The sequence below is a fragment of the Nasonia vitripennis genome, chromosome 1 (assembly GCF_009193385.2).
Source record: "Nasonia vitripennis strain AsymCx chromosome 1, Nvit_psr_1.1, whole genome shotgun sequence".
NCBI classification, from domain to species: Eukaryota; Metazoa; Arthropoda; class Insecta; order Hymenoptera; family Pteromalidae; genus Nasonia; species Nasonia vitripennis.
The window spans coordinates 37780346-37807263 of NC_045757.1; the positions used below are offsets into that span (position 1 = coordinate 37780346).

Sequence of the window (26918 nt, forward strand, 5' to 3'; positions counted from 1 at the left end):
AGCTGTATGCCCAAGTACTCAAACTATATGATCTCACAACAACGGTTTAAGATTAACAATGTCTGCAAAACGTTGATCGTTTTCGATTTGGAAAAAGTGCAAATTAAATTTCATGTTATGTAAGTTGTACTATTTCTTTTTTTTTTTTTTTGTTTTTTTTTACAAATATCAACTTTTTTTTATAATATAAATAAAAACACTTCAGTTCCTATACAGTTTGTCATTTTATTTTTCTGCACTAATGTTTCAACTTCTGCACTTGTCCATATAATCATCTCATACCTATATCTTATCAAAGACAATACTTTGTACAAAATTTTCCAGCGAAATAATTTAGCTACTCTTCCATGTCTTGTTCCAAATTTTCTTTCCCGCTACTTTGTACAAGTTGATCAGCAAGCTGTGCGTAGCCAGATTTTTTCGTATAAATTCCAAGAGGAGTCAACTTGAAAGTAGCAAGAGGTCTACCCAAGAGTTTCTGATAAATTAGAAAAGAATAAGCATTGAAAATTTGAAAAACTTTAAATCGTCATCTAGATCACAGCTACTCACAAGTATCCTTGCTTGTTCCGGGGTCAGAGTTTGTCCTTCTGTGCATACTGTGTAGTCTTTCAAAAGAGTGACTACTCCTTTTTGTAGAGAGGTAGGCATACCCAGCTGCCTTAAGTGAGGCTCTATGCTGTGTGAGAAATCCGGTAGGGGTCCAGCAGGTAATTCAATGGTTTCAGAAGTGACGAAACCTGAGCGAGCATAATCGTCTTCCCCATACTCTCTCATCCATTGGAGAACCTAATGAGTTTATTTGTTTTGATTGTTGGCGAAATTTCTCTACAAATCATGCACAAGTCTAACAGATACGACAAGAGACGAACCTTTTTTTTCTTTTCGTTTGTGAAAAATAATCCACATTGTCCTTGCAGATTGGAGGAGAGTATATGAATACCTTCTGCAATTTCTGATTCTTTGGTTGTTCCTAGAGCAAGAGCAACGATCTTGTTTTTACCAAAGAAAAATCGACTGCCTCTCCACTCAACCCTGAGGTCCTTTAATTTGTTGTTGCGCATATTTTCAACAGAAAACAAAATAATGTTTTTGTATTTTTCGGCGCAAGTTCGAACGTCCTGGACAATTTGTTGCTTAAGTTCCAAACCCTTCTTGCTAGTTTTCGTGAGCGAAACTGTAACGAAAATAAGCTGCTGTAGTATGTACAAACACAAGCACTTAACCTATAAGCTGGAAGTAGTAGTCGTTAATAAATCAACTTTACTTTTCTTATCTCTCTTTGATTTCGGCATCTTGAGCTCGGTCAATAGATAGTTTTCGTTCTAATGCAAATACAAATACAATGACAAATACAATTCGGCTTTAATATAGAAAACAACTCGTGACGAGAGCCGAGCGTAATATCTTCAGCACGTGTTGAGCTTGAGCTGCCTGTAGGAGCTGGACTCCATACTGTGATAGTATTATATAGCTGTGCCTATAATATACCTATATACGCACGGTCGGAATCACAACAATAAGTCGCAGTTCTAGGCGCGCGGGCAGGTCAAGGTTAGGTCGGGATACGGCGGCAAATTTAAAAAACGTTTTCTTTCTTTTTGGGTTATCGACTCCAGGCCGCATGTGCCCTGCAGAACGAATGAAACATTTGAATTTGAACACACCCGTATATGCAGCGGCGTTGCCAAGGAGGTAAATAATACAAAGACGACGTAGATTCCGTAGAGGTTGGTGAAGTCTCGACAAGAGTGCGAGAATAGAAGAGGATGTCGAGATTGATGAGCGACGGAGCGAGTAGCCCACCGCGAAAGATGGGCAAATACGAGCGCGGAGACGCGGAGGCGGTGGAAACGGAGGTGGGCGCAGGCGATGCCAATTCGATGAAATTCCGCCAGAGAAGATGCACGCCTGGCGCGAGCTGGCCTGCGCTGCTGCGAGCGGGCGCCGACTGCAGCGACTACGAGGAGAAAGCGCCGCGCGAGTTTTCGGCCGTCTGGTCCGAGATGAGGTAGGGTACACGAGCCTGCATGCCTCACATGCATATAGGTGTGTGTGTGTGCGTGCGTGTGCGCGCGTGTAGCGCGGAGTGGAGGGATCGCGCAAACGTGCATTATAGGTACTTGTGTTCTGCCGTTCGGCGTCGGCAAGGTCGAAGGGAGAGCTCTGCGACTGCGAGATCGAGAGCGGCGACGGCCAGGTGTACGCCGCGCACCGAGTCATCCTCGCCGGCGTCAGCCCGTACTTCAAGGTTCTCTTCACGAGCCGCCTCAGCAGCGAGCGGCAGCGTCTGGAGATGCCCGAGGCGAGCAGCGGACTCGTCGGCTTGATCCTCGACTACGCCTACACCGGCCGCTGCGGCGGGCTCAGTGCCGAGAACGTCGAACGGCTGCTGACCCTGGCCGACCGGTTCGAGCTGCTCGGACTGGTCCGGCTCTGCTCGGACTTTTTGGCGGAGCAGCTCAAGCCCGACAACTGCCTGGGCATCCACAAGTTCGCCCAGCACTACTTCTGCCAGGGCCTGGAGCGCCGAAGCCGCGGCTACGCTCGCCGGCACTTTGAGCAGATCGTCCGCGGCCCCGGCGGAGGCGCCCTCGAGTTCTGCCAGCTGGGTGAGCCTGATGGACGAGCCGATGGCCGTTGCGCGCGCGCATGCGCGACTTACCTTACGCAGCTGTTCTATAACCGGACGCGCGATACAAGAGTGCGACGAGGTGGAGGCGCTGCTGCGGGAGGACGAGCTGAACGCGCCGCGGGAGGAGCTCGTGTTCGAGGCGGTGCGGCTGTGGGTCGAGGCCCGGCCGGGCGAGCGCGCGGGCCGGCACGCGGCGCGACTGCTCTGGGCCTGCCCGCGCTACGGGCTGATGCCTCGGCGCTTCCTCGAGGAGGCGGTGCTCGGCTGGTGCGCGACGCTGCCGCGCCCGACGCCGGAGGACGAGGGCCCGGGGGACGGCCCCGGGCAGGGCCTGGGCCGGCTGGAGGCCGCGCTGAGGACGAGCATAACGACGGCCGAGTGGCGCCGGCCGCGGGCCCCGCACGAGCTGCTGCTGCTGCTGGGCGGCTGGGCCGCGGGCGCGCTGACGAGCCTCGTCGAGACGTTCGACGGCCGGTCCGAGCGCTGGCGGCCGCGGGCCGAGTGGGCCGCCGGCTCGGGGCCGCGCGCCTACCACGGGCTCTGCTGCCTGCCGGAGGAGGGCGGGGCGCGGCTGCGGGTCTACCTGTGCGGCGGCTACGACGGCCGGCGCATCCTGAACGCGCTGCGCTGCTGCGCCCTGACGGCGCGCGGGCTCGAGCCGCCCGAGTGGCGCGAGCGCGCCTGCATGCACGAGGCGCGCTGCTACCTCAGCCTCTGCGCCCTCGGGGGCCGGCTCTACGCGCTCGGCGGCAACAACGGCCTGGCGCGGCTGCGCTCCTGCGAGCGCTACGAGCCGGCCCAGAACCAGTGGCAGCTCATCGCCCCCATGCGGAGGGAGCGCTCGGACGCGAGCGCGGCCGCCCTCGGGGGCTGCCTCTACGTCGCCGGCGGCTACGACGGCCGGAGCATCCTCGACAGCCTCGAGCTCTACGACCCGGGCGCCGACCAGTGGACCTCGCTGCAGCAGCTCCCGAGCATGCGCTCGCCCAGGACCGGGCTCTGCCTCGTGGGCTTCCGGCACTGGCTCTACGCGATCGGCGGCTTCGACGGCTACCGGCGACTGGCCTCCGGTGCGCTTTGTGCCTCGCTGCACCTGATACATACCTACATACGTGTAGATATCGCTCACGTAACGCCGCCGATCTTCCTCGCTGCAGTGGAGCGGCTCGACTGCAGGCGCCGCGACGCCGGCTGGCAGCGGCTCCCGGACATGGCGCACGCCAGGAGCAACCTCGCGGCCGCGGTGCTCGACGGCAGTAGGATCCTCGCGATCGGCGGCTACGACGGCTCGCAGCCCGTCTCCCACGTCGAGGCCTACTCGGCCGAGCTCGAGCGCTGGGCCCACCTCCCGCCGATCGTCACCGCTCGCAGCGCTCTCGCCGTCTGCGTGCTCGCGCTGCCTCGTCCTCTCTGAGACCGCATCTCGCAATTATCCTTTGGTCATCATTTTATTCAGCTATATCACACACCTTTGCATAGTTGCATTACATTACAGTCTGCCTCTCCCCACGAGGCTATATATAGCAGTAATATGTAGCAGTTGCTTTCAAAAGTTCACCGTATGGTCTTCATAGCGGTATGCTTGAGGGCTCGTAATATTAATAAAAAATATTTACAATGAGAAAGCCTATTGACTACCGTATTCTTGAAAGCAAAAGAAAATAAACGAAAATGCAACCGGTCTCTAATGCCATACTGTCGTCTAGCGAGAGGAGTAGGGACTATGCGGAGCGGACTGTGTGCATGTTGCTCAATGAACTCGGTAAATATTTATATAAGCATTGTTCCTTTTCGAAGAAAAACAATGTTCTTTATTATCGTATAATAAGCAATTTGAATTTTTATCTCTGTTATTATATATATATATATATATATTAATATTTTGTTATAAAAAAACCATCGAGTCGATTGTTAATAATAATTGTTATGTGCATTTACAAAGTTGTATTAAAAATTTTAAAATTAATCAAGTTCGCTCTTCTCGTCGGACGAGTAAAAATCAATTTCACAACACTCTATATTTCACTCTTTTCAACAATGAGATAGAACTGAATGAAATTTAAGGTATACTACATTTTTTACTGATCGGTTCTGCTGCAGGTTCTCTATGATTGCAGAATGGCGCGTCAGATTTTTGTCACACAAATTTTTACGCACAAATCGCTTTTATACATTTAATACTTAATCTGCGAAGGGAACAATTGACATGCGTTTCGTAAACTTTCCTACCAAGAATTCATTGTTCACAATATTTCTCTTTTTCATAATGATTCTTCTCTATACATAGACATTATAAATATACATCTAGTAAGATAAAACGAATAATCTCGCCCTAGCATGTTATGCAAAAAAGGCATTTTTACGCGAGTTTTTAAACGTATAAATCTCATATTTTTAACAGAAATAAATGGGCTTTTCCAAAAGCCTTATTTTTTTATTATAATTTTTTACTTTTGCATTGAGGCCATCTATACGTATACATACACATATACATATATCGTAAAGAAGGGGAAAAAATGTAAAAGACGTAATTAAGTTACAAATAAAATCTGGTTAATTTTGTTTCCTCTCACAAATTATGCCATCGAGGACGCGAGTAAATTAGTATAAGTACTTTAATTTATCAGATAATATTATCAATAGGGAAAACAAAAATTATTTAAACTCATACTGCATTTCAAATACACTCGTTGCACATAAAAAGGTTTTCAAGTCGAGAACACGTTAGACGAGCTCATTTTGCTGTTTCACGAACATTTTACTTTTCAAAATATATGTTATAGCAAAATAGTAGAGTAAGATCGCTTGATGCATTTTAGAGACAAAGAAACATATGTATTATGCGATATTCGTTTAATTTCACTTTCATCCCATTTTTGTTTACAGTGTACGCAATAGAAAACGGTTAAATTCTTCTTATTTGCAATATACGTATAATGGTATGTCCTATATAGATGCATGAGGAGGGATCGTAAAGTTTCTCATTTGAATGAACAACTTTCTTTATTTTACTGTCGATAATTATTTTACTTCAGATTCATCATATACTATTAATTAGAATACAATTTAATAATATTCATCCGTTTCTTGTGCTCAATCGTAAAAATTTATATATGGAATATTTGATGCTGTGATTGCAGCCAAACATACAATCAATTTTAACAATTTTAATTTATAAAGTGAGCCAATTTATGCAAGTAAAAGTTTTCAATTGTTGGAAAGTTGTACATTCTTCACATTTATCGATCCTTTTTTTTTTTTTTTTTTTTTTTTTTTTTTTTTTTTTTTTTTGAGAAGGCTCAATGTATATTTATATTTGTACAAAAGTAATAGACATATCTATTCTTTTTAAAAACTAATCAATTAATTAGTACAATAAAGAAACACATGTTGGCTTTCTTTAGAAAGAGTGCATAAAAACCAGTTTGGTCGCCTACAAAATGGATTGAGAATAGTTTTTCGAGTGGTCCACTTTACTTGAGTTTATCTACCCACGCGTGCGTGCGCGCACTCACACACATACACACACAAACGCGCACAAGTGCATATGTATGGTCAAAAGTTTTTGCGAAAATACACATTTCTGCTTCACTATATTTTTGACGCTCGGAAAACTCGTTTTTTCGCTCCAATTTACAGGCGTCGAAAATTGTCTTTTATACGCGTGTTTTACAACATAAAATGTATAAGTAGAAGTTTATTTACAAATAAATTACTTTTGAGCCTAATAAGGGCATTCCAATATTATTAGTCTGCGTATATACATAAATGCTACATTGTTTAAATTGACTGCGAATCTATGATGTCAAAATAATTGCAAATGAAGAAGGAAAGATTTTTGTGTACGTACTTTTTTCTGGCCTTATAGCATTAGCTATATCCATACAACAATATATCTCAATCAAATAAATTCTAATTCATAAAGACGTTATTAATGGCGCATACCTTTTTCCCTTCAAATAGCTAAATAACACGCATTTACTCTTCGTACTGCCATAGTGCGTGACATAGACATTTAGGCCCTGATTATTAATAAATATTATATTATTGATAAATTAAAACGCATTTTTAACATAATGAGCTTATAATTTTACTGCAGAGATGTTCTTTTGCTGAATTTATTAATAGGAACTCAATATTGTCAGTATATTATATTTAAATAAAATAAAGGCATGTATACAAGCTCAATATTAACTTGGCATTCAATTATATAAGGGCACTCAGTAGCACATATAAACAAAACAAATGATAATTTTTCAGTCACCGAGTTCACGGAGCTTTGTCACAGCTCGCTTCCGCGAACGAAGGGTATATATAAGATCAAATTCCTAATACTATATGACCTAGTACCCTTATTTGCTCCGCTTACTGTATACCAATATATGCTCCCGAAAGCCCTTAATCAGGACTGAGCAGAATTTTTCAAGAAAATTGTACGTAAAATTTACAACTTTAACATCATAGTTTTGTTGTTGTTGTTGTTGTTGTTAATGTGATTGTGCATAAATGAAGCGTCCTTACAAACATCAGTCGAGCCAACATATTTTTGAAATATGTATGCTTGAAACATCAGTACCTATATCATTTTCACGACATCATCGCTAACAAAACGGCGCACTCGATTTTTCTCTTTTCCTTTTTCTAATAGTAAAGATAAAAAAAAACATTAGCTAATCCAAAGTTGCTGCTAATATTTTAATATCATTATACATTATAAAAAATTATAGTATTTCATACAATTGAAGACTGCTGCACTCTTTTCAGTTAGTATGTATGTTGCAATACGTTTAGTGTGTAACAGTACATAAAAAATCGAGATTGTGCCGATAGAGAATGAGCGGTTTCAATGTACTCATCTCCTGATTCTTAAAAAAATTACCAACTTGAGAAAAAGTCTCTTGATTCAACTTTGGCGACAAGTCGTATCCCACACGTTACGGTCAGAGATTTAGTTTCGAATTCGAAAACTTGTGTAAACCATTCACATATCTACAGTCTATAAACTACTTTCCCTATATTAAAGACTCATTTCCGCTCTGTTTTTACATCTTAAAGATCGAAGATTATGAGAGATAAGAAATTTCGTCAAATCCAGACTACCGACATAAACACAAGTTAGTTTTTATTTTAATGTACTATTATCTGTGCTGTAGAATTTCAAAATGCCGTTACAAGGGAACACCATGCTCCCTACATGGATGTACGAACAACGTTAAAATTATCTCTGCTTTGCTCCCAATTCTAGAAAATTGGCTACTTTTCAAAAGTTACAAGCTATAGTTCTTCCTAGCGTCGTGTGGAAGTAAGCTAAGTACTATAGAAAGCATTATTCGACTGTCGACAGAGCTAACAGTAATAACGAAATCTCACTTGGTCTTGTTAAAATCATTTAAAGTTCAATAAATACAAATAAAACGAAGTTGAATCGAGAGTGAATTATTCCGACTTTCTTGGCATACGTCGGACTAATCTCCAGGAAATGCAGAAAGCAGCCCAGCAGTTGTACACAAAGTAAGTGTCCTACTATCAAAATAACACATGGCCAGTTGGTTGTTTGGATGTGCAGTTTGTCAACCTTCAAGTTTAGGGTTAGAGAAGATAGTCAATTCATTGCTCAAGATTTCCTCAAGAATCCTCGTTGACAAACGTCATCGAGGTTGCTTTAGCGCGAAGGCAGCGATAAGAAATAGATATGTAATTTTTTTGAGTCAGATAATAGCCAATTATCTGGAAGTTGGGAGTAAAAAGACGATGAATTTAACGTTAGCCTATCTTTATAGAAAATGTGGTGGCACCTCAAGAGTGAAAAAATGAAAACCGAACCAATACTTGAGATCACCATTCATACGCGCATATCTTACAGAGTTAGAGATAAAATAAATTTCGGATTTCGTATATCTCTTGCTGTTCATCTACATGTGTGTTGTTCTCGTAAATGATAATACTATGTACTGAATGGCCTTTCGCCGGTAAAAATGTATAGAGCTGATGACGGAAGAAAGATTTAATTGATAGATTTTTTAGAGAATGAGAGAGAGAGAGAGAGGGGGGGGGGAGGGGCTTTTATCTAAAGTACTTGAGGCCCGTGACTAGGAGGAACTTCTCGATAAAGAGTTCAGAGTCGAGGACGGCGATGTGAGCTGCTCGGCCGATGAGAGCATTGGCCGTCGGTGGAAGGGCGTGGTGAACATCGTAGCGCACTAGGCTGACGCTTGGCGCCGACATTATTGGGTAGAGAATATTGTGCACCATTTCGCGGTATGCTGTGCCTACAAGAATCATTATGTTATTTAGTACAGGTGTTAGGTGAATAATCAAAAGAAAATAGTAATGTGACCTTGGTCCGTTGGATCGCGAACGGCAGCCTTGCAGAGTTCGATGCGGGCTGAGTGCAGAGGCACATAGCGATCCTGAGCACTTCCACAAAGAAGAACGTGTTTAAACTTGTGCAAGTTGCTCTTCTGACTCAGTCGAAACATGAAGGAGCGGCGTACGTCGGAGGCGTCTTTCATTGCTAGCTGGAGCAGTGAACCCGATTTTTTCCATTTTTGCATGAACCACATTCCTTACATTATGAAGGAAAATGAGCATATGAGAAAAGATAACATGACTGATGCGCCGGTTCCAGCTCGCACAAGGAGATTTATTGCATTCTTACCGGCATTCACGAGGCCGCTCGTATTGTAAAGCGTGCCAAGATGAGGGCCGCTCAGGCTGAGGAAGGTATGCAGTCGCGGCAGTAGCGGACGGAGCTGCGGTCGCGTTAAAGCGCTGCGTATTATAATGGTCCCGAGTGAGTGGCCGACGAAGCTCACCTTCGCCGGATTCAGGCCCGAGCTCTCGATGTGATTTAGTATCTCGCCAACCAGTCTGTCAGTCATGGTGTCAAAGTCCGAAAAGGTGTCACCCTGAAAATATTATTAATTTTTGCCGGTCCACAATCGAATGAATGAAGCTCCGCGGCCGTATAGATTAGCACGCACCTTGTTCTTCTCGGACATCAGAAAATCCAAATGCATGCCAGGAAGTCCAAGCTCAAGGTAAGTCTTGACCAGGCGTAGGTCGGCTGCGTTGCCGTCGAGGCCGTGCACGCAAATTATAAGGTGTACTCCCTCGGGGGAGAACAGTCTGTATTCGTCGCTGATATGGAAGTACGGGAGCGTCGATGCCAATACCGGATAGTCACTGTTTTTTGCGAATGGATTATCGTATAAGCCTTTGTATGCTGATTAAATGATAAATGCGATGAAAAGAATCATCTTAAGCACAGTATAGTATATAACTGACCTGTACAGTTTGCCGGCAAAGCACATTTGTCGCTTAAAGTCTTCTTTATTTTTCTTAAAATTGATAAAATCATTCTGCGTTGATTGTAATAGTTGTTTGCCTTCTTGGTAACAATCGGCGCACACATCGTGTCTACTGCCCATGCCGTAAGTCGGCCTGCCAATGGCGTCGGGCAGCGGCTGCTTTGTGCGCTGAGGACTGCAAGGTGCTGTTTTGGTTTGTTTCGGGCTGGTAGATCTGCCACCGTTTCTGAACTGCTGATGTTGCTGTTGCTGCTGCTGCTGCTGCTGCTGCTGCAGGTGATGGTGAAGATGATGCTGACGGTGATGTTTTTGCTGCTGCTGCTGCTGCTGCTGCTGCTGCTGCTGCTTGACAGACTCGTAGACATGGTAGAGGGGATTGTCGATAGTAGTTGCACTGGCAGACGCAACAGGAGGATCGCGAAATTCTTCGGGAGGTGGTGGTTCGTCTTGAAACATTTTCGGTGGCGGTAAACGGACTTCCTCGTACGTATGTTCCGCAAGGGACTCGATTTTGGCCGACTTGCTGGCGGATGACTGTGTCGATGATTTTTTCTTCTGATGGGACATTGTCTTCTGGTGCTTTTCTCGGCGTCGCTCCTTCTCCTATCAATTATTGTCGGCGTGAGTGAATTGGAATCTGCGTAATGGGTTAGTCTAGTGTGTACAACATTGAAAATAAAGGGAACAAACATTCTTATCCGGTTGCCGCGTAGGCACTGCTGCAATCTTGGCCAGCTTTTGTCGAAGCTGATCACTCGAGAGTTTGACACGGCGCTGCTCCGAGCTCGAGGTATCTCCACTGCTGACCCAACCGCTGCACTCCGAGGTCAAATTGCTCGAAGTTGTACTCTCAGAGGGACTGGATGGCCTCGTGGACGGCGGCGAAATATTTGCCGCAGCCACAGCAGCTGCAACGGCATCCGATTCTTCGCCAGCGTCGCGGGCTGCTGCTGTTGCTTCTAGCACCGGAGTGTCGCGAATAGGCATACAAGGCATGGATACCGCACTACGAGGAACCACGAGCTTATTGTGGGCTACTGGCACACTGGCGCAGCGCAGCCGCTGAAGCTTTCCGGCAGCAGTAGGTGTCAAGTCGCCTCCGGTTTCAACTGCTCGTGCATATTTTAGGTTTGGGCAAGTTAATGTCAGTTTGCATCAATGATATACATATGAGCAGCGATACATATAGTGAGCCATGCGCGCATCATACCAGTGAACGAATTGACGGAAATTGCCGAGACAGGAGACAGGATCCCCGGACTCAGCGACTCGGTGGGTGACTTGAGAGCTTCGATCTTCAAAGCTAGCCTGTTGTTGTTTTCCAGCTCGAAGATGCTTCCGCTCGGCCGTTGCTTGATCGTCGTCGGTGAGCTGCTGGGGTCCTGATAGGCTGCGGGTGGTGGCGGATGACCCAGCTTTCCTAAGTTTGTTATTGCATATTGACTTTGTCTCGCGTACGGGCCGTTGCTGCAGCGATGCTATAGCCCGCGCATAAGCTATACTTACCAGGACTGTTACTTCTCCGATTTTCCGGCACCGCTGCGGGGGCTTTCCCGTTCTTGAGCTGCTCGTCCGGGCACTCGTCGACCTTGATACTCGGCGCAGCCGCCGAATGCGGTCTGACAGCGTTGCTGTTCGGCCTGTGCTGATGCAGCTGTCGACGATGCTGCAGCGACGAGTCTCCTTCTGCGTTGTTGGGCGTTGTCGCCTGCTGCGGCTCGTGCTGGCCGCTTTTTGGCCCGCTGCCATTTTGTTGCTGCACAGCCTCGATCGCGATCGTCTCGTACGTCGACTCCTTTCGTCTTTCGGTCCCAGCTGCGGTGATCTGGCTGCGTCTCTTCGCGCACGAATACTTCTCGTTGTTGTTGTTGTTGTTGCTGTTGTTGTTGCTGCTGTTGTTGTTGCTGCTGCTGCTGCTGCCGCCGCCGCTGCCGTTCATATTATTGTTGGTCGCGCTGCTGCTGCTCCTATTATTGTTAATTGCATTGTTATTGTTGTAATTGCCGCCACTGCTGCTATTGCCGTTGGTCTGCCGAGGCAGAGATTTCCTGTTGCTCTCGGAGCTAGAGCGTTTGTTGATGCGCTCGCGTAGGTTGATCTGCTCGTAGGGACTGTCGTCTTGGACTTTCTGGAAAAAAGTGGCAAACACTGTAGTTCTAGTTGATGTACCGATTGCTAGCGATATATACGATTTGACCACAGCAAGAAGAAGAAGAGGAAGGAGAAGAAGAAGGAGAAGAAGAAGAGTCAGCTCACATCGTCAAATATGCGCTCGGTACTGCGTGGTCGGTTGGGCAGCTTGCCATTGAATCTGCCCTCCGAAACATCCTGACCGAGCAGACTGCCGTAGACATCTGCCGGATGCAGACCCGAGCCGTTGAGCAAGCTTTGCTGGTCGGCTGCGCGACTCCTCGAGTGGCCTCGTCCCGTCGACCTACCCAAGGTGTTGTACTTGCGCGGCTGGTCAACGCTCTGGCCACTCCTGCCGTGAGGAATAGTGTATACACACATTATACGAATTGTCGCTTGTTAAATTTATACGTCGCGCATCAGTTCGGTTCATCGCTGAAGTTTGCTAAATATATATACTTGTACTGCTGACCTGTTGGCGACGGTGTGCTTGCTCGCGGCGCGATCGGCGCGATCGGCGTGATAGCTGAGCCTGTCGAGCGTGGCGGTGCACAGGGGTTCGCCGTTGGCGCGCGGCCGATCGAGCAGCCCGTCCAGCGGTTGGCGCAGTCGGTGGCTGCGCGGCTCCAGTCTCAGCGAGCTGCTTCCTACCGAGACACCCTCTGATAAGTACGTGCGCGCGGCAGCGCATAGAGGTAATATACTTAGGTGTATATCGAACCGTCAAAGGCGAGCGAGTCGGCGAGCTGGGCAAAGTCGAGACTGGTCGCGTCGGGTGGCCTGTAGCCAGGCAGCTGCTCGCTGCGGGGTATCTCTGGAAACATAGCCGCGAGCAGCGACGTTATCGAGCTGCTGCTGGCCTGGGGCTGAGGCTGCTGCTGCTGCTGCTGCTGCTGCTGCGGCTGCTGCAGGCTGCTCGGCGCGAGGGTCTGGCTGGACTTGGCTCTCGGCAGCGTCGCGACGGGCGTCGAGCCGAGGCTGGGATTGGGCGCCGAGCAAGCTGGAAACAGACTGGTGCAGCTGGGCGCGAGGGGGCGCTGCTTGCCCCGCGAGGGCACGCTGGCCGGCGCCGTGGCGATCCTGCTGATCAGCTGGGTGGACGCGCTGCGCGGCAGCGTCCTGCTCGATTGGTGCGACTGCTGCTGGTGCTGCAGTGTCAGCTGGTGGCCCGGGCCGACAGCGGCGGAAGCCGCGCTCGTCGCTCGCTGCTGCTGCTGCTGCTGCTGCTGCTGCTGCTGCTGGTCGAGCTCGGGGCCCAGCTGGTCGAGCGACTTGCTGTGCCTGGCCCCGGGGAGAGTCGTGGCGGTCGTCGCCATGGCGGCCGCCGCTGCGATCATCAGCCGACTCGAGTAGCCCGCGAGCAGGTCGGCCTGGCCGGCAGCGCCCCCCGCGCCGCCCGCGCCCTCCGACCTCGGCGACCACACGCTGCTGCTGCTGCTACCGCCGCCGGCGAGCCGCGAGTCCAGCGCGGCGCCCATCCCGCAGCTGCAGTCGTCCATGCTCGGCACTGCGGACACGTCTCGGATGGTAAGGATGGTGCAGTGGCGTGATTACGCGCGTGCAAGGCGTGCATATTCTACATAAACGGTATATCTACTGAATGTGCATGTGCAAGGCTCATCACCACTGTTGCGGTGCCGCTGCTGCATGTCGGCGTAGCGGTCCTCGAAGATGAGCGGCAGGCTGTGCAGGTCGCCGTCGAGCTCGGGACAGTGGACGGGCAGGTTGGGCAGGCTGGCGAGGTAGCGCGAGCGGCGCGCGGCCTCGCTGACGGCCTGGTAGGACTGGTAGTTGGCGTCGTAGCAGCCGGCCGCGGAGCTGCGCGGGTTCTCGAGGACGAAGAAGCCCTCGGCGAAGCGGCGCACGCGCAGCTGGTGGTGCAGCCGGCCGAGGTGCTGGTGCACGGCCTCGCGGCCCGAGAACGCCTCGAGAAAGTGCTCCCAGAGCACGATGTTCTGGGCGCAGAGCTGGGCGATGTCCGCCTCCTCGGGGCCGGCCTCCATCATCTTGCTGCTGAGCTCCTTGTGAGCGGTCTGCGCGACCTCGAGGGCGCGCTGCTGCCAGGAGGGCAGCAGCCGGGCCATGTCGGCGAGGTCGCCGAGCAGCGACTCGCGCGCCGCCAGCAGCAGCCGCGTCACCTCCTGCTGCACGAGCTTGGCGTGCTGGACCCGCTGTCCGGCCGAGCCGTCCCGGGCCGTCGTCGTCGGCTTGGAGTCGGCCGGCTGCTGCTGCTGCTGCTGCTGCTGCTGCTGCAGGCCGTTGCTCTCGATGGCCTGCTGCTGCTTGAGCTTGGAGCCCCGGGGCGCGCAGCTCTGCACGTAGTGCAGGATGCTCTTCTTTATGCTGGGCTGGTGGAGCGCGACGAGGCAGCAGTGGATGGTCAGGGAGACGGCCGCGAGGTGGAAGTAGTCGAAGAGCACGGGCAGGTGGTAGTGCAGGCCCTTGGTCGGGGCGAAGTTGAGCTGGAGGGCCCGCGAGGAGACGCAGGCCATGTTGGCCGGCTGGCTGGGCTCGCCGAACCAGAGCTCGACGCCGAGGTGGAAGTGGGCCCGCTGCAGCGCCTCCTCGATCTTGTGGCTGTGCACGAGGACGTGGGCCCTGAAGAGGACCGAGGTGCCGAGCGCGACCTCCTCGTTGCGGTAGAGGATCTGGAAGCGCTTCGAAGTGCCCGGCGCCTCGAGCGAGTCTGAGAGAGAAGAAGTGTAGTTGAATTAGTTGAATGAGCTGAATTGCAATTGAGCATTGCGAATAATTAACATTACTCACGGTTGCGGGGCTGGTTGACCTCGACCTTGATGGGCAGCTTGGGCGAGACCCGGAGCGAAGTCCTGATCTGGTAGAAGCCGCGCTGGAAGAGGTCGACGTTGTAGAACTTGCAGAGCTCGAGGGAGAACTCGAGGGTCGCCTGTAGATCGCTCATCTCGACTGCTGCGGCTGGTAGTCGGCCCCTCTTGGCGGGGGGCCCTGCGCTCGCCTCAACTACTCTCGGCGCGCTCTAGTCTCTTCTTGCGCCTGACGATGCTCTGCTCGCTCGGTGCTGCTGCTGCTGCTGCTGCTGCTGCTGCTGCTGCCGCCGCTGCCGCCGCTGCTGCCAGGCCGCCCATTGTGCTAGAGGGAGAATCGCCGCTCAGCTCTCGCGCTGCGCTCTGCGAGAGAAGAACGCGGCTGTAGTCGCTATATATTATAGCAGAAGCTGCATCTGGACATGCGTTGCATAATGGGGCAACTGGCCTGCGGTACGAAAATAAGTGAGCTCTCGCGGAGTGGGGGCGCACGGTTCAACGCTCCGAACGACTTTACAACGCCCTTACAACGAGATTACGGCTCTGTGCCTCTGATGCTCAGCGAGCTTCACCTCTGCTCTCGCATGCAGCATAACGCGTTCTCATAGCTGCCGAGCCCTTCTCGCTCTCTCTCTCTCTCTCTCTCATACTACTTAGATACCTATCTGCCGCGGCGGCTCATTTCCCGCGCGCGCCCATTCAGTAGCGGCCGGCCTGTTTGGTCAGACGTCTAGACGCGCTTCTTTTCGGAGCGCCGGCAAACGTTCTGAAATTTCATCTTGGCCGCGCGCGGACGGAATGACGGATCGATTCTCTCTCTCTCTCTCTCTCTCTATATATATATATATATATATATATATATATATATATAGGTGCCCACATCGGTTTGCACGCCTATGGCTGCGTACTTTAAGAGCGTCGCCGCCGCCGCCGCCGTTTTCGAAAACACTCGAAGCGAGCTTGTTGTAGCTTTTCAAAGTAGCCGCGAGTAGCGACGACAATGAGCTCGTCGAGTGCGACGTACGCTGTTAGCCACTCTGCTGCGGAGTGTGCAGCAAAAAAGAGGCTGCTGCAGCTACTTGATCATCGGAAATCTATAGAACGCGTGAAGCCGTGTTGTGCAAAATAGCCCGCCGCCCCTTAGTCGATAGCTGTACGCGGATAACAACCGTCTCCCATTCTCTCCCGGCTGCTGCGGCTCGAAGCATGGGAAGGGCGCGGGCCGGAAAACTGCGAATGCTATATGCCTGCGTTCGAGTAGTCGCACATCAGCTGTGCTCGCTGCTTTGGGCTTCTCTTTCTCTTGCTGACTCGCTGCTCGTCGACAAAAGTTGACAAAGCTGTTATGATTTTCATGGCGCGTTATGGCATGTGCAGGCGATACGCGCGTGCGCCGCGGCTCAGTCAATTTCGAGGATCATCCGCAGCCGAGACAGGGAGAGAGAGGGAGAGAGGGAGAGAGAGAGAGAGAGAGCGCGCCAATATCGTCGAGTAAGGACGCGGCGAGTGCGCCCAGACAATGACAATGACTCGGTCAACTTTCATGCCAGGAATTGAATAGCGACTCACGGGACGGTAGAAGCAGCCGCATCAGTGCGCCGGCAGCAGAGGCTGAAGCTCCGGGAGTCCAAGGGGCTCGGCTGGCGCAGACATGTCGCGAGGTCCGGACAGCTGCTCCGGCTTGTAAGTGCAGAGAAAGGCGCGCGCGCCCCCGCGCCCCTGCGCGCTCAGGCACGCACACGGCGAGCGCGACGCCCCATCGACCCGGGACTTAGGAGTCCTGGGCTCTGCGGCTTGCTGCACTGTCACACGAACGACGACGGTCGGGCGATCGCTGCCCGCACTCTATAGACGGCGATGTAAGCTGCTGCGGGCGACTCGCGAGTCGCGACTGGTCACTGGGGCCACTATGGGGGCTGGGGCTGGGGGAGGGATCGGGGCGCATGCGCGCTGCCCGCCAAGTGCTACAAGTATACCTATAGGTGCTCGCCAGCCAGCTATAGCCGCTAGCCAGGCTAGCCAGGCTAGCCTAGCCTTCCTCCGTTGCCACAGCACGCGCAGCCCTTACGGGTAGGTGCGCGTTATACTATTATACTATTGCGCGGTGTATTCCGAGCAGGCAGCGCTTGCGCGCGCGTGCGGGCATGCATTATATTATGCCAGTAGTATGTAATATGTATCTGACGCGGCTATAGGCAGCACCGGGGGGCACGACCGAGAGCGCAGTATAAGCTGGTACCTATGGAGCGCACCACGCCCATCGCTGCCCCTCTCCGTTGCGCCGCCGCTTCTTCGCACAATCTTGGCTTCGCTCTTTTCTCTGCGACACGTCTGTATTTATAGAAAGTACGCGTACGTGCATAGAGAGAGAGAGAGAGAGAGAGAGAGAGAGAGAGAGAGAGCCAGCGAATTGGCACTTTGTGTAAAAACGTCGTTTAGAACATCCAATTCCCAGGCCTCCGTACTCTATTGTTTTGGGACAGGGAGCGGGGAGGACAATAAGTCCTAACACGGCGACTTTCAGGAGATACAATTTATTTCCACGACACGAAACTATAACACGTTATACTGCAGCCGCTGATGGCCCCTCTGGCTCTGGATTTCATAATTAAAAGCTGGGCTGAAAATATCTCTATACATTATTCATAATTTTCGCTCAATCTCAAACTGCAATCGTGCAATGTACTTCACACAATATTATATACCGCCGCTAACGGTATATCTTCTATAGCTCTCATCGGCCATTGAAAAATATGTGTTTCATCATAATGTCCCTCAAACCATCTCCCGAGGCTCTTATTATTATACAGTTCTTATAGTCACCGCATGAACTGTTATAGCGCACGCGCGTATGCATATAAGTATACTATAGTACTGTATCCGTAGACCTCGAGCCGAACTCCTACCTCGCACGCATTATCACTTTACACTTTGACTTGTCATTAGCTTTTTCATACTTATGGCGTGTTTACCTTTGAACAAACTCAACTGAACATTGTCACTTAGACACTTGCTTGACCCCGGCGACCTTGCGCGCATCGAATTAATCATGATAATTTTCTTCTATGGAAAGTCTCGACATTTTTCTTACTGGGTAACTTGTAATATATCAATCATATACTACGTACGATCGTGTATAACTTTATTCATTCGTTCACTTACAAATCTCAAATTCTTATGCCATATTCAAGTAGAATCTTATTTTTGCGCTTATTGCAATTTCCTCTATTTTATTCTTTGGACTAACTGCAGGCGCACTTTACTATATACGCCTTGTGCAGGTAAACTTGAAAACTCGATTGTGTAAAGAGCTGAGTGCGTGATCGAACAAACGGACTGCTGAACGGCGTTGTATAAGAGACGCACAATAAACACGACACATTGAACACGAAAATTCGTCCAAATTCGATATTTCCGAGCTGCCCATTTCTCTCTCCCACCTTCCCCTCTCTCGTTTTTATTTTTTTCTACCAACAAGTCTTGTACACGTACAAGTACAGATATCGCATTAAAGTGTGCGTCGTCATTTTCAAGACATTATTAACTTTTATCTGTCGTTTGTCGTTGTATATTGTCGATATAACTCTATTTAGCAGAAACAACATGAGCTATATAAATCTTGAGAAAAGAGAGAGCTGCGAGGGGAGGAGAATGTGCACAATACATTTGCAGCTGACTAAACTGTTTTTTTTTCTTTTCAAAAACATTACACTATCGACAATCAACAAAAAATGACGCGCTATCAGGACAGCGTTATATTTGTTATTATTTTCCATTCGAGAAAATTATGCGCGCGATCGACTACGATGACTGCTCGGATACATAGCCCGAGAGTCGCGCCGATTTCTTCTATATCGGGCGATCGCATTGATTAGTCGACTTTCTGAGGTAGACAAGTATATTTCTCCAGATAGCCCTTTAAAGCCTCGAAGCGACTCAAAACGCTAAGTAAGGAGAATTCTGACACTTCTTTTTTTTCTCTTACAAAACGCTGACAAAAGTGTGGAACTAGGTTTGTTTTCCGTTTGACTGTTTCTCTGACTGCTGCAGTGCTGCTTTTTCTAGGTACATATGTATGTTCGTCGACTACGACGACGAGACCACTGCATTGGGTGGTCAAAGTACGCACTAATAAATGTTATTGTTATATTTTAGGAGACTGCAGAGGTTCATCAATTGGACACAATCATGGTAATCTGCGCGATGGTTTGGCTTTTCGACACGGGAGCGGAAATTGCTTGTTTATCTCGCAGGGGAATTCTTCCAATTACAGTCTCACATATAGCCTCTCAACTGTCAAACAATATTTTATTCCCCACAGCCGAAAAATCTAATTTGTTCCTTGCAGGTTAGTAGAGTTGGATAAAATAATTGCTCTACTATTGAAAAGTGTACTATCAATGAGTGCATGTACAGCGTATGCACACTGCTCATACATACGTGCACGCATGTTTCCTTATTTGATAAATATTTTTAAATAACTATGGCATAAACTAAAAGAAAAAACCAAACCATTGATCCATTTGCTTTCATTTTTTTTTTCCCTATAAAACCCTTTTTTAGGCTTTAACCTTACATTGACATGAAATTCTTCTATTACTCTTACTAATAAAAATACAGAATTTGTTAGTCACACTTGAAAATATATATTCATATATTTATCACCATTGTTATAACAGCTCATTCAAGTATGCGCCCCCCCGAGGCTTATGGGTACATTTATCTAAAAGTATAACATTTTCATCCTTGACACACGGCTAAGAAGTGAAAAAATTCAACTTTGCTATTTCTCTCTCTCTCTCTCTCTCTTTTCCTCTATTAACGTGTGCTTCCGCGACCAGCGTGCAAAACACTATTGTAACAGGTTATATATAAACTACTTTCTTATTTCGCTTTTTTCGAAAAAAATGCAGGTTCAGAGAAAGTGACCAGCTCTTCATCTTGCGCGCATGAGAGTGACATAAACAGTGACCTTATCAGGCTTGTTTATAGTATTCATGATTTGTTGCATTTTACTTTGTTCTTTAATCATCGACACCATCGTTAATATATTAATTATGAGCATTATTCAAGTTTTGGCGTGCTTTTCATTGTTGCAAATATCATTGAAACTTGAATAATAATTATAATGTAACGACAAAAATGAACAAATATATATTGGAGAGAGAGAGAGGGAAGGGGAGGGGGGGGGGGCGAGACTGCGAATAAAACGGAATACTGGCTAGAAAAACTGTCGTTGCATCTAGCAGACGAGATTAAACTAGCGGTGCGTCATTGTTCTTGTCCATTTCCTCGACCGTGATGTAGAGACCCTCTTCCTCGTAGGTCGACTCATGCTTTGCCAATACTTTGAGCAGTGGACGCAGTTTCATCCACCACTGATATGTAGGGATTCTGTGCCTGTGTACAGAGATGAAGAATAAGACAGTTTTGAAAAGAAGCATCGGGTAAAATAAATAGGCGTAGCAAGCGCAGAAATAACGTATACGCATGGGGGAAACTTACTCGAAATCAGTGGTATCGATTAGTTTGCTGAACGGCGTATATCTGTACTGACGTCTGACAATACCCAGCATTACGGCACTCTCGTCGCTATTAGAAACCGCCTGTCCATCGGCTGTGGTATCCTTCTTCAATCGCTCTGTAAACCATTCGACAGCCTTGGCTCCCATCTTAGTGCCTGCAACCGGAGAAAAACGGATAAAAAATGAAGACCATAACGTCGTCAACCTCAACAGAGAAGAAAGTCAATGACATACCCAAATTACGATCAAACGGAGTGGGCGAACCACCTTGCTGCATGTGACCGATTATATTCATTCTGCAGCTGAAAAGTCCTTTACCCTCTTCGGTGAAGAGCCTTTGCATGAACTCGGTATTGTAATTCGAGTTGGCACTCTCATTACGCAGAATTAGACCGCGCTGCACTCCCTCGGACATTTTGGCAGCCATCGCGATGATATCTTGGTTAAGATCCTTGATGTTGAATTTTTCCTCGAAAATGTAGGCCGCGTCGGCACCACCTGCCAGTCCCGCCAGGGTGGCAAGATAACCGCAAAATCCGCCCATAGTTTCAATGATAAAAACGCGGCGCTTTGTACCCTGAGCCGACTGCCTGATACGGTCGCAAATCTGGTGTACAAAAAATATAATGATATTAATATTAATAATGACAAATCGTGGTGTGTGTGTGTGTGTGTGTGTGTAGACTGAATTCTTTACCTCGGTAATTTCATTGAGAGCTGTATCACAACCCAGAGAAAACTCGGTTCCCGGAACATTGTTACTAATAGTGGCAGGAATCATGGCAATGGGGATGCGAAATTCTGGGTGCTGAGTTCTGGCGTTGTAGAAACTAAGACCGGTTTGAAATCCCTGCGGCGCACGAGAAAGAAGAAAAAACAGCGTGTGTGAGTTCATGCGGGAAATTTTTGTTGCATACGCGTTGCGTGCGCCCAGGTAACTACCTCGAAACCACCAATTATAAGAAGAGCCTGAATTCCAAACTCCTTCAGTTTCTGAGCGATTAGAGGAAGTTGATCGTCCTTGGGTGGGGCTCGTTTAGTACCCAGATAGGCGCCACCCTGAGCGACCCAACCCGTCACCGAGGGCCAATCCATGAGCTTCAACTTGCCCGTCGCCAAGCCCAGAACACCGTCCATAATACCGTATACCTACGGAGAAGCGCAGCAGGTTGCTTATGCAAATTTATCGACATATTCGTAGCTTGCATCGTGTGCTATCGTTAATATAATCAGTAATAACCTTGTCACCGCGGTAAATGCAGTTTCTCACGAAAGAACGCACAGCGGCGTTCATGCCGCATGACGGCGAACCGACGTGCATCACCGCCAATGTGTAATGGTCCTGCAACAATAACGATTTCCGACAGTTCTTGGAAAGCTTCAAATGGACAAGATTAGTGACACAGAAAAAAAAACGTTGACCAATACGAGGCACTCTAGTTTTAGTAGTGCGTCTTAGATATATATTACGGCTGCGGAAAAGCGTCCTGAGGCTCTTTTTATTTTCTCTTTTTACCGCACGCGAGAACAACAACACTCATGCACAAACGATACAACCTTCCAAATTGTTGCATACAGATCTGTCAACTTACTTGTCCACACATTGTGAATTGCTATCGGGGCACAGCAGAAGAGCGGGGGGTTGGCGGTTGGGGGGGGGGGGGGGGCAACAAAAAGACAGAATTTCGTATTAGTACAGTAAGGTGACAATCACAGGGGTTTAAGAGATGGCGGTATAAATAACTACAGTAGTAATTGCAATTGTTCTAGTAAGGTATTAAAAGAGGAGAAAATTGAGATTTATTAATTTGATTTACCTTGGTCAACACGGGATGACCTCCCTCCTGAAGCAATATTAAATAAAACATGTGTTTATGTATCAGTTTTCTCTGAGCACTTGATCAGAATGTTTGTCAATGCATTATTATATAATATATGGCATTTGAGGATGCAAATCTGCTATGCTGTGAACGAGAAGCTAATAATGGTATCTAGTCAGCTCACCTTGTTGGGGTCGATTTCGACGGGAGCTTTGAGCCGAGTTAGCATCTTGTAGGTCTCGAGGTTTCGGACGAAGCCCCTGTTCGCAGAGAAAAATCGACGATATCATAACTTTTGGCACAATTCATAATTTGGGCGCAAACGAGGCAAACTCACTTTCCACGTAGCTGTACAGCCAAGTCCCAGTTCTTGTCAGCCATAGCCTGGGCCACAGCCTTGGTGCGCCGTACGCATTCCATCAGAGGCAGCCGTACGGCCTGGTTGCCGTCCAATGTTACGACGCAGGCTTCCGTTTCGGGGGTCGCCTCAACCAGTGCCATCACGGCCTCGGCACCCATACGGCAGCCCTGCGCACATCAGGTGCCATTAGCTGAGTGTACAGCGCGAGTCTCTGAGAGAATAACTTAATCGTGCTTACGAGAACGCGATCGAAGGCCGAGGGATTGCCACCGCGTTGGACGTGGCCGAGAACCGTGATTCTCGTGTCCTGCTGAAGCTTCTCGACGACGACCTGGCGCACCTTCTCAGCGGTGATGGGGTCACCGTTTCTGTCGAGGGCACCCTCAGCCACGATGATGATGTTCAGCCTCTGACCCGTCAGCCGCTCCTGCAGCCGAGCCGTGAACAGTGTGTCACACATGCTGGTATTAATCGCATCTCGCGCCGCGAGTACAATATGTGCGAGAGGAGGAGCAGGAAGAAGAAGAAGAAGAAGAAGAAGAAGAAGAAGAAGCAGCGGCAGCGCGTCAAGCGCAGGAACTAGGTACAGTTAGAGAGCGCCTGCAATTACGCTCATCAATCATGGGTATATCTTACTATTGCCGCATGACTGATGTTCTACGCTGCGCGCTAGCGAATTCAATTCAACACGAAACACAATTGCGTGATAAGTAGGTAATCGACAGAGTGTCTGCACAGGAGGTGCAGAAATAGTGGCTGCCGGCAAGCATTAAAGGTCAAAGCACTTTCGAAAGGTGAGCTAGCGCTCTTATGATGGGATCTGTGCGCGGGTGTGAGCGCGGATGCAGTGGAACGGAAGGTGGCGAGGATAAATCTGCACGTAATTGTAAGAAGAAAGAAAGTAAAAAAAAAGAAAAAAAAAGATTTAGCGAACCTGAATCAACTTTTTGCAGAGCTTGTTCGGCCAATCCTGCTCCGGCGGCCATTCTGGGATGAAAACATAGTCTGCTTCGCTACACATAGCTGCCACCAGAGCCAGATAGCTGCAACGTTAAGGACCCAACTGAATGAAAGCGCGCCAATTCCTACGTGTTTGCTTCTTCCAACGCGTCTACAGCGTTGCCGGGAGAGTAAACCATCTCTATCGAATCGCGCCTACTCGCTTGACATTGCCTCTGCGCTATACCACTATACGTACTTTTGCCATCCGCAAAAACGATCGTGTCTATAGCTGCTGGTGCAATGCTCTGTCTAGCTTACAATGGGGGGAGGGGAGGAGGCTGCAGTACATATAGGCTAATGAACGATTTTGGAAATCGCGCCAACATCATCACAAGTACCGCAGTTGCAGTAGCATGAGAAATTGCGAGGGAAGATGGAGGATGTCTTTTCAATCGATTGATGCTGCATCGTATCTTTCCAAAATTTCTTTTCAAAATTTAGCCTACTGATTTCGTTATACACTGCAATGGCAACGACGACAACAACAACAACAACAACCACCACAACCACAGCAATAACACAAAAATAATTGTTCAAACTGCTTAGTTGAAAATATTTATAGGTATATGAAACACACGACACGACAGATTGCAGGTACGTGTTTTTTCGTGAAAAGTAGTGTTTATCAAATCCGAGTTAGTCTGTACATTCACATCAGATAAACACAGAAAAAGTGTCGGTAGGTTGCAGCAGATGGGAGTGGGTGGCAAAATAATAGTATGCAATAGTGGCGAGGTATGTCGTCAAAATACCAGCTGACACACGAGACTGTCTAGTTCAATGGGAAATACAGATCACTGCGTTGGTTGTAAAAAGTAAAATAAATATCGTTTTTGACATGCCTGCTCCAACTTTTTGCAAAGTTTCTCAGGCCAGTCGGCGGGAGGTGGACTTTCCGGGAAGAATACGTAGTCCGCCTCTGCGGCTAAAGCACCTACGATCGCCAGGTACCTACATTATAATTTTATTAGATACGTCTGTCTCTGTTATTCATGATCGCGTTGATGGTGCGTTTTTTTCCCCCGTCACTTGGCTACTCACACAGTAGAGAAAAAAATTGGGCGTGTTTTAATCGCAAAGACAGTTCGGGAAAGAGTGACGCGCACGCGTGTGCAGCTTATCTTACCCGCAATGACGGCCCATTACTTCCATAATGAAGGTACGCTGGTGCGAGTAGGCAGTACTGGCGATGGCATCGATGCTTTCGATGATCCTGTGTAGCGCGGTGTCCGTACCGATGGTCATATCCGTTCCGCAAAAGTCATTGTCGATCGAGCCAACCAGACCGACGATGTGCAAATGCTTGTATTTTTCGCTTTGCTCCAGTGTGATTTCGCCTGGCAGCAATGAAATTCGATATTTTACTTTTACAGCTGCTGCTATAATGATCAAGCGATTTCGAGCTTACCATCTTTCACCAATTCTTTCAACAGATCGGCCCATTCTTCTTTGAAGAGATTGGCACCGGTCAGAGAGCCGTCTCCACCAATGACGCACAAGTTGGATATACCGCGTGTCACCAAATTCTTGGCCGCCCTCTTTCTACCTTCACGCTCTCGGAATTCCATGCAACGGGCCGAGCCGATCACCGTGCCACCCTGCTCGTCAAGCGCGTGTATTAGTATTATTATGAGATTATGGTCTCGTTATTTTCCATCTTTGTAAAATCAATCTCTTCGTGCTTCATGCTAGAGAAGTTGGACACAACTTACACGATGGATGATGCAAGACACAGAGGACCAGTTGGCCTCAACGATATTGTCACCACCGTCCACCATTCCTTGGTAACCTTCTCTAATGAAGAAAACTTTGCACCCTAAGTAGATGCCCATGCGAACAACAGCACGGACAGCAGCATTCATACCTGTATAAACGTTACATGTCTTGTTTCAAGTCCTTTTGCATGGAAGCTGTTGCAACGTATAAATCCAAGATGACAAACAGCACATACCCTGAGAATCGCCACCACTGGTAAAAACAGCAAGGCCTTTCCCTCTGTGACTGCCAGGTTTAATAAACCTGTGGGCCACCTGTTCTTCGTCCATGATGATCGTCGAAGACTAGTTCACCAGTCAGTGGCCAGCGTACGAAAGAACTGATAAATGTCCAAAAGAAAATTAAATGAAAAATACAACATGGGCAAACTTGTTGTCAATGTCAAGGTCTTGCTTGAGAATTAAGTGGGTCGTGGTGAGTGGGCTCTCTCTTTCTCTCTCTCTCTCCACTCGGCAAGTCTATGTAACTGCAATGGGTATTATATTATAGGGTGCAGAAAGAGACAGAGGGAGAGAGGATTACTGTGTGTATGTGTGTGTGTGTGTGTGTGCGTACGTGCATACAGGTAGGTAGGTCATGGAGCAGTGGAAAGTAAAGCTTGACTGAACGATAGAGCTGAAGGTCGATTTGGGGCCACATAGGACGCGGTTTGATAAGAATAGATATATGATTGCAGAAGAGACTTACCGCGCTTTTCTTAGTCTTCTGCAGCAGCAGCAGCACAGCTAGATACCACCGAGTGTCGAGTTGACGTGTATTGCAGCTGCAAGTGTCCGCAATTCAGAAGCAGAAGCTTCGAGCAAATGTGCGCGAAAGGCGCACACCAAGTCGGTGTGAAGGTGACCTTTGCTGCCGGGCCGTTCCCCGCCTGCTACTACTGCTGTTGGCACAGCCACAGGCATTAACTCCACTGGCCACTGCGATTACTGTGCGCGCGCGGTGCTCGTTTGCTCGATTACTGAACTGAAGGCTCTCGCGCTAGTCGCTGTACTGTCAGTCCGGTTGGTCGAGCCGCCCCCGAACAGCTACGAGATATAATTTACAACAGTTATAGACTAGGCTAGGCGCCGCGCGCAGCTATACCATCGCTTCTATACACCAATACTGCCCTAAAACAGCTCTATACTAGCTGCTACTAGCAGGCAGCAGCTCTTCTAGCAGACGAAAATCTTTCGCGCCTGCGCGCCAGTAGTACACTTCTCGCAGCTCGCTCCGTGTAGTTCGTTCTCCGCGCGCGTCTGCATTACCTTCCGAGATCTGTATACCGTATATGTATATATATATATATATATATATGGATTCGAGTGTATTTAAAATTGACGCAGTTGGCTTTTATCCATTCTTATTATTTTATAAAAATTTTACTAGTTTATTTAATCTATATCCAGTTAATTGTAATACGTGTACGTGAAGAATAAGGTTTCCATGTGTATGCACGCATGCATACGTATATGCGGTATGCATCATAAAGAAATAACATCACATCTCAAGTAATAATTTATTAATAAGTAGTTAAAACTATCTAAATAATAGTCGTGTTATATATGCCTATTGTCGGCTTTTCCAAAACTAAAAT

General features: G+C 48.3%; 4 protein-coding genes across 10 annotated transcripts; 1 reads left to right on the plus strand and 3 right to left on the minus strand.

The window, feature by feature from the left end:
* Positions 1–66: 66 nt before the first annotated feature.
* Positions 67–2020, minus strand: LOC100113501 (mRNA turnover protein 4 homolog). 2 transcript variants are annotated; one of them, XM_001599423.6, is made up of 5 exons: positions 1707–2020; positions 1268–1631; positions 873–1177; positions 553–789; positions 67–478 (listed from the first exon to the last, which is right to left on the minus strand). In XM_001599423.6, exons 2-5 carry the CDS (start codon positions 1293–1295, stop codon positions 338–340), a joined length of 711 nt encoding a protein of 236 aa, XP_001599473.1. In that variant the 5' UTR covers positions 1296–1631; positions 1707–2020; the 3' UTR covers positions 67–337. The 2 variants fall into 2 exon arrangements, with proteins under 2 accessions (XP_001599473.1, XP_031777062.1); XM_031921202.2 differs by having other exon boundaries at positions 137–478; positions 1268–1958.
* On the plus strand, positions 1770–4371 carry LOC103318004 (kelch-like protein 10). The gene is made up of 3 exons (XM_031920981.2): positions 1770–2011; positions 2152–2612; positions 2704–4371. Exons 1-3 carry the CDS (start codon positions 1770–1772, stop codon positions 4047–4049), a joined length of 2049 nt encoding a protein of 682 aa, XP_031776841.2. The 3' UTR covers positions 4050–4371.
* A 1513-nt stretch (positions 4372–5884) lies between these two features.
* LOC100115382 (protein FAM135B) lies at positions 5885–16753 on the minus strand. The gene is made up of 14 exons (XM_016989356.3): positions 16428–16753; positions 14842–15221; positions 13673–14761; positions 12797–13582; positions 12548–12722; positions 12202–12427; positions 11452–12073; positions 11156–11365; positions 10636–11054; positions 9923–10548; positions 9619–9820; positions 9294–9543; positions 8973–9200; positions 5885–8904 (listed from the first exon to the last, which is right to left on the minus strand). Exons 2-14 carry the CDS (start codon positions 14993–14995, stop codon positions 8699–8701), a joined length of 5193 nt encoding a protein of 1730 aa, XP_016844845.2. The 5' UTR covers positions 14996–15221; positions 16428–16753; the 3' UTR covers positions 5885–8698.
* Positions 16754–17983: 1230 nt separating this feature from the next.
* On the minus strand, positions 17984–26543 carry LOC100115310 (ATP-dependent 6-phosphofructokinase). 6 transcript variants are annotated; one of them, XM_008218528.4, is made up of 17 exons: positions 26030–26448; positions 25518–25661; positions 25279–25430; positions 24975–25164; positions 24693–24903; positions 24409–24517; positions 22803–22991; positions 22541–22731; positions 22388–22463; positions 22201–22227; positions 21976–21996; positions 21624–21725; positions 21326–21532; positions 21081–21233; positions 20618–20990; positions 20364–20538; positions 19373–20258 (listed from the first exon to the last, which is right to left on the minus strand). In XM_008218528.4, the coding sequence occupies exons 2-17, from the start codon at positions 25609–25611 to the stop codon at positions 20114–20116; spliced, it is 2415 nt and encodes an 804-aa protein (XP_008216750.1). In that variant the 5' UTR covers positions 25612–25661; positions 26030–26448; the 3' UTR covers positions 19373–20113. The 6 variants fall into 6 exon arrangements, with proteins under 6 accessions (XP_032451843.1, XP_031777056.1, XP_008216750.1 ...); XM_008218527.4 differs by lacking the exon at positions 24409–24517 and adding an exon at positions 23499–23607 and having other exon boundaries at positions 19481–20258; positions 26030–26543; XM_032595952.1 differs by lacking the exon at positions 21976–21996 and having other exon boundaries at positions 17984–20258; positions 26030–26447.
* Between the last annotated feature and the right edge of the window lie 375 nt (positions 26544–26918).

What these genes read in the sequence shown, in the direction of transcription:
- LOC103318004 (XM_031920981.2), top strand. Translation starts at nt 1,770, where the DNA reads ATGTCGAGATTGATGAGCGACGGAGCGAGTAGCCCACCGCGAAAGATG. An exon ending in GCCGTCTGGTCCGAGATGAG is followed by an intron (nt 2,012 to 2,151) that starts GTAGGGTACACG and finishes GGCGTCGGCAAG; the next exon opens with GTCGAAGGGAGAGCTCTGCG. An exon ending in CCTCGAGTTCTGCCAGCTGG is followed by an intron (nt 2,613 to 2,703) that starts GTGAGCCTGATG and finishes GCGCGATACAAG; the next exon opens with AGTGCGACGAGGTGGAGGCG.
- LOC100115310 (XM_008218528.4), bottom strand. Translation starts at nt 25,611, where the DNA reads ATGGACGAAGAACAGGTGGCCCACAGGTTTATTAAACCTGGCAGTCAC. An exon ending in GTCATCCCGTGTTGACCAAG is followed by an intron (nt 21,997 to 22,200) that starts GTAAATCAAATT and finishes GTGCCCCGATAG; the next exon opens with CAATTCACAATGTGTGGACA. An exon ending in TTATAATTGGTGGTTTCGAG is followed by an intron (nt 21,234 to 21,325) that starts GTAGTTACCTGG and finishes CGTGCGCCGCAG; the next exon opens with GGATTTCAAACCGGTCTTAG.
- LOC100113501 (XM_001599423.6), bottom strand. Translation starts at nt 1,295, where the DNA reads ATGCCGAAATCAAAGAGAGATAAGAAAA. An exon ending in ATCAAAGAGAGATAAGAAAA is followed by an intron (nt 1,178 to 1,267) that starts GTAAAGTTGATT and finishes TTTTCGTTACAG; the next exon opens with TTTCGCTCACGAAAACTAGC. An exon ending in CAAACGAAAAGAAAAAAAAG is followed by an intron (nt 790 to 872) that starts GTTCGTCTCTTG and finishes TAAACTCATTAG; the next exon opens with GTTCTCCAATGGATGAGAGA.
- LOC100115382 (XM_016989356.3), bottom strand. Translation starts at nt 14,995, where the DNA reads ATGAGCGATCTACAGGCGACCCTCGAGTTCTCCCTCGAGCTCTGCAAG. An exon ending in GGTCAACCAGCCCCGCAACC is followed by an intron (nt 14,762 to 14,841) that starts GTGAGTAATGTT and finishes CTTCTCTCTCAG; the next exon opens with ACTCGCTCGAGGCGCCGGGC. An exon ending in TCGCGATCCAACGGACCAAG is followed by an intron (nt 8,905 to 8,972) that starts GTCACATTACTA and finishes TGATTCTTGTAG; the next exon opens with GCACAGCATACCGCGAAATG.